General features: G+C 39.7%; 1 protein-coding gene across 1 annotated transcript; it reads right to left on the bottom strand.

Moving 5' to 3' along the window:
* Positions 1 to 2,100: 2,100 nt before the first annotated feature.
* LOC125930258 (olfactory receptor 2A2-like) lies at positions 2,101 to 3,036 on the bottom strand. The gene has a single exon (XM_049642027.1). The coding sequence runs from the start codon at positions 3,028 to 3,030 to the stop codon at positions 2,101 to 2,103; it is 930 nt and encodes a 309-aa protein (XP_049497984.1). The 5' UTR covers positions 3,031 to 3,036.
* Positions 3,037 to 3,570: the final 534 nt, after the last annotated feature.

Below are 3,570 nucleotides of genomic sequence, written 5' to 3'. Positions count from 1 at the left end.
ATTCATCATCATCAAAAACACATTGAGATATCACCTCACATCTGTTAGAATGGCTATCATCAAAACGACAAGGATTACATGTGTTGGTGAGGATGCAGAGAGAAGGGAACACTTGTGCTCTGTTGGTGGGAATGTAAATTGGTGCAGCCACTGTGGAAGACAGTTATGGAAGTTCCTCAAAAAATTCAAAAATAGAACTACCATTTGATTCAGCCATTTCATTCCTGGGTATTCATCCAAAGGAAATGAAATCACTCAAAAAGATATCTGCACCCCCATATTCATTGCAGCACTATTCACAACAGCCAAGACATGGAAACAACCTAAGTGTCCATTGATGGAACAAGGGATTTAAAAATGTGGTCAATGAAATACTATTCAGACATAAAAAAGAAGGAAACCTTGCCATTTGTGACAACCTGGATGGATCTTGAGGGCATTATGCTAGTGAAGTAAGCCAGATAGGGAAAGACAAATACCATATGATCTCACTTATATGGGGAGCTGGGAAGGGAAGGAAGGGGAAGGAAAGGGAAGAGGAAGAGAAGGGAAGTAAGACAAAACTAGCTCATAGATACAGAGAACGACTGGTGATTGCCAGAGGCCAGGGTGTGGGGAATAGGTGAAATGGGTGAAGAGGGTCAAGAGATACAAACTTCCAGTTATAAAATAAAGAAAACGTGGAGATGTATGCAGAGCAAAGTAACTAGAGTTATGAATACTGTATTACATATTTGAAAGTTGCTCTTAAAAGAGTACACCTTAAAAGTTGTCATTACATGAAAAAAAAAACCTGTAACTATGTATAGTGACCAATTTAACTAGACTTACTGTGGTGATCATTTTGCAATATCTGCAAATATTGAATCATTGAAAAAAAAAAAGCAGCTCTTATTTATTTTATCAACATTAGCATCATGAAGACAGTTGTTCAAATCTTGTAAATCCAGAGAAACTTCTGCCGCCGTGAAAGAAAGATGATGTTAGGTATGTCATAGCTATCTCCTGATATTTGGTGCAACCCCAAACCATCTTCTGACAAGTTGGTTCAATAATTATGAAAAATATTGGTGGGAACAATTTCAAGAACTTCAACAGGTGATTCAATCTTCTCTTATTAGAAATTGTTTTTAAAAAAGAAATCATTGGGGCGCCTGGGTGGCTCAGTCGGTTAAGCGTCCGACTTCGGCTCAGGTCATGATCTCTCAGTTCATGAGTTCAAGCCCCACGTCGGGCTCTGTGCTGACAGCTCAGAGCCTGGAGCCTGTTTCAGATTCTGTGTTTCCCTCTCTCTCTCTGACCCTCCCCCATTCATGCTCTGTCTCTCTCTGTCTCAAAAATAAACGTTAAAAAAATTTTTTTCACTAAAAAAAAAAAAAAAAAGAAATCATTATAACCCAAGAATAAACATAATGTTTGAGCAACACTCAAAACCCTTACCTCTAGAACCATTTACACATTTACTGATGAATTTCCTTTATTGAACCAAATCCGAAGCATTAAATATATTTTAGGATTTTTTTTTACATAGTTTCTCATTGGATAAACTCTTTCCTTAACATTTTCCCCTTTACTCCTAAATTATTCCATCAAGGAATTTAGCATTTCTCTAAACTCTTCCTTCATCAGACTCACAATTGGTGAGGCAGAGTCCTATAACTCCGCAATGTTTTCTGTATTGGAATCTCAGATCTGTGGAAGTTCTTTCTTATGGCATTATTTTTCTGTACTGTGTCCAGCTACCACAAGGTGATAAAAAGTCACATATGTCTAAATACATCAGCCAGAGTCATGCAGTGATGTCGGTTTTACATTTAATTTTTTCTCCATACGTGAATATTCCTGGCTTGAAAAGATAAAGAAATTTAATGTTTTTTCAAAGAAAGACTAAATAGTCTGATAATTTAGATGTCCCAAATACTAACACAGTCTCTCGGTTTCAGAAGATACACTTTTCCATGGAATTTTGCCCTATTTTTAGAGCTAGAAGATGGACAGTTACCACGTTTAATTCAAACTTCCAAATGGGAACCTATCTGAATTTTTGCTTCAAACCGCATAATTTAAAAGGAAACCCCCAAACAATATTCTATCTATATTTCACATGGACCTTTTCTTCAGTGCTCTATACAAAGAAACCTTTACCTGAGCGTTCCTCAGGCTGTAAATGAGAGGGTTCAGCATTGGGTTAAAAAGACTATGAAAAAGGGATAATATTTTCTCTTGCTCTTCTCGTTGTTTGGAATCTGGGACCATATAAACGACCATGGCTATGCCAAAGAAGAGTCCAACCACACAGAGATGGGACGAACAGGTGGAGAAGGCCTTTCTGCGGCCTTCCCCAGACTGGATTTTAAGGATGGCCCAGAGGATGCACATGTAGGAGATTAGCATTAAACAGAGGGGCCCAACTAAGACAAACATACAGGCAGCAAGGATAACCAATTGGTTGATCCATGTGTCAGCACAGGCCAACTTGAGGACAGATAGGATTTCACAGAAGAGGTGATTCACTTCCCGGGGTCCACAGAAGGGCAACCGTAGAAGGAGAATTGCATGTACCAGAGCCAGAATAAATCCACATGACCAGGAAGTGACAGCCAGGACCAGGCACAGTCTCCAGCTCATGATGACAGTGTACTGGAGGGGGTGGCAGATTGCCACAAACCTATCATAAGACATCGCCACCAAGATCAGGCACTCCGTAGCAGCAAAACCCAAATACAAAAATGTCTGCATTACGCATGGAACAAAGGAGATGGTCCTCTTCTGATTCACTAAGTTTGCCAACATCTTGGGGACATTATTGGATGCATAGGAAATGTCAATGATGGCCAGGTGGGAGAGGAAGAAGTACATGGGGGTGTGTAGTCTTGAGTCCAGACAGATGAGTCCCAAGATCATGCCGTTTGCCAACAGGCTAAATATGTAGAACAGGGAGAAGATCCAGAAGAGGAGCACTTCCATCTCTGCACGGAGCTGGAATCCCACCAAGATGAATTCTGTGACCCATGACTGGTTGCTTCCCATTTCTTAATGATAGTTTGTCAAGGACTGAAGTGTGAGAAAAGGTCAGAGCTGGAGAATGGACAAAAATTGAAGTTACTTAGCTCAAAATGAGCTCAGAGAAATCTTGTATCCTTGTTCCTACTTGACAGGGGAAGCAAATTGGGTACCTTTTTTATTTCAACTTTTTTTTTTTTAAGGAGGCTCCACACCATCAGGGGGCATGAAATCACAGCCCTGAGATTAAGAGTCTGCTGCTCCACTGACTGAGCCTCCCAGGCACCCCTGATTTGAACTATTAATATGAAAGAAGTTTAAACTCACAGAAAAGGGCCAAGAATTATCCAAAAACTCCCATATTCCTTCACACAGATTCAACAAATTTTAATACCTCTTTCATATATGCCTTATTCTCTTTTTCTCTACGTTTATGTTTTTTTTTTTCTGAGAGTAGGATGAATTCAGCACTTTATAAAACACTGAGAATTATCATCTATGCCTTTAGAGGATACCCGGCTTGGGTGAATGTAAGTTACTGGGCTAGTGTATATTGGGCTGGAAAAT

Source organism: Panthera uncia, chromosome A2 (assembly GCF_023721935.1).
Source record: "Panthera uncia isolate 11264 chromosome A2, Puncia_PCG_1.0, whole genome shotgun sequence".
In the NCBI taxonomy this organism is placed as follows: domain Eukaryota; kingdom Metazoa; phylum Chordata; class Mammalia; order Carnivora; family Felidae; genus Panthera; species Panthera uncia.
The sequence above is the reverse complement of the archived record's forward strand: the minus strand, read 5'-3'. Positions and strand labels throughout refer to the sequence as shown.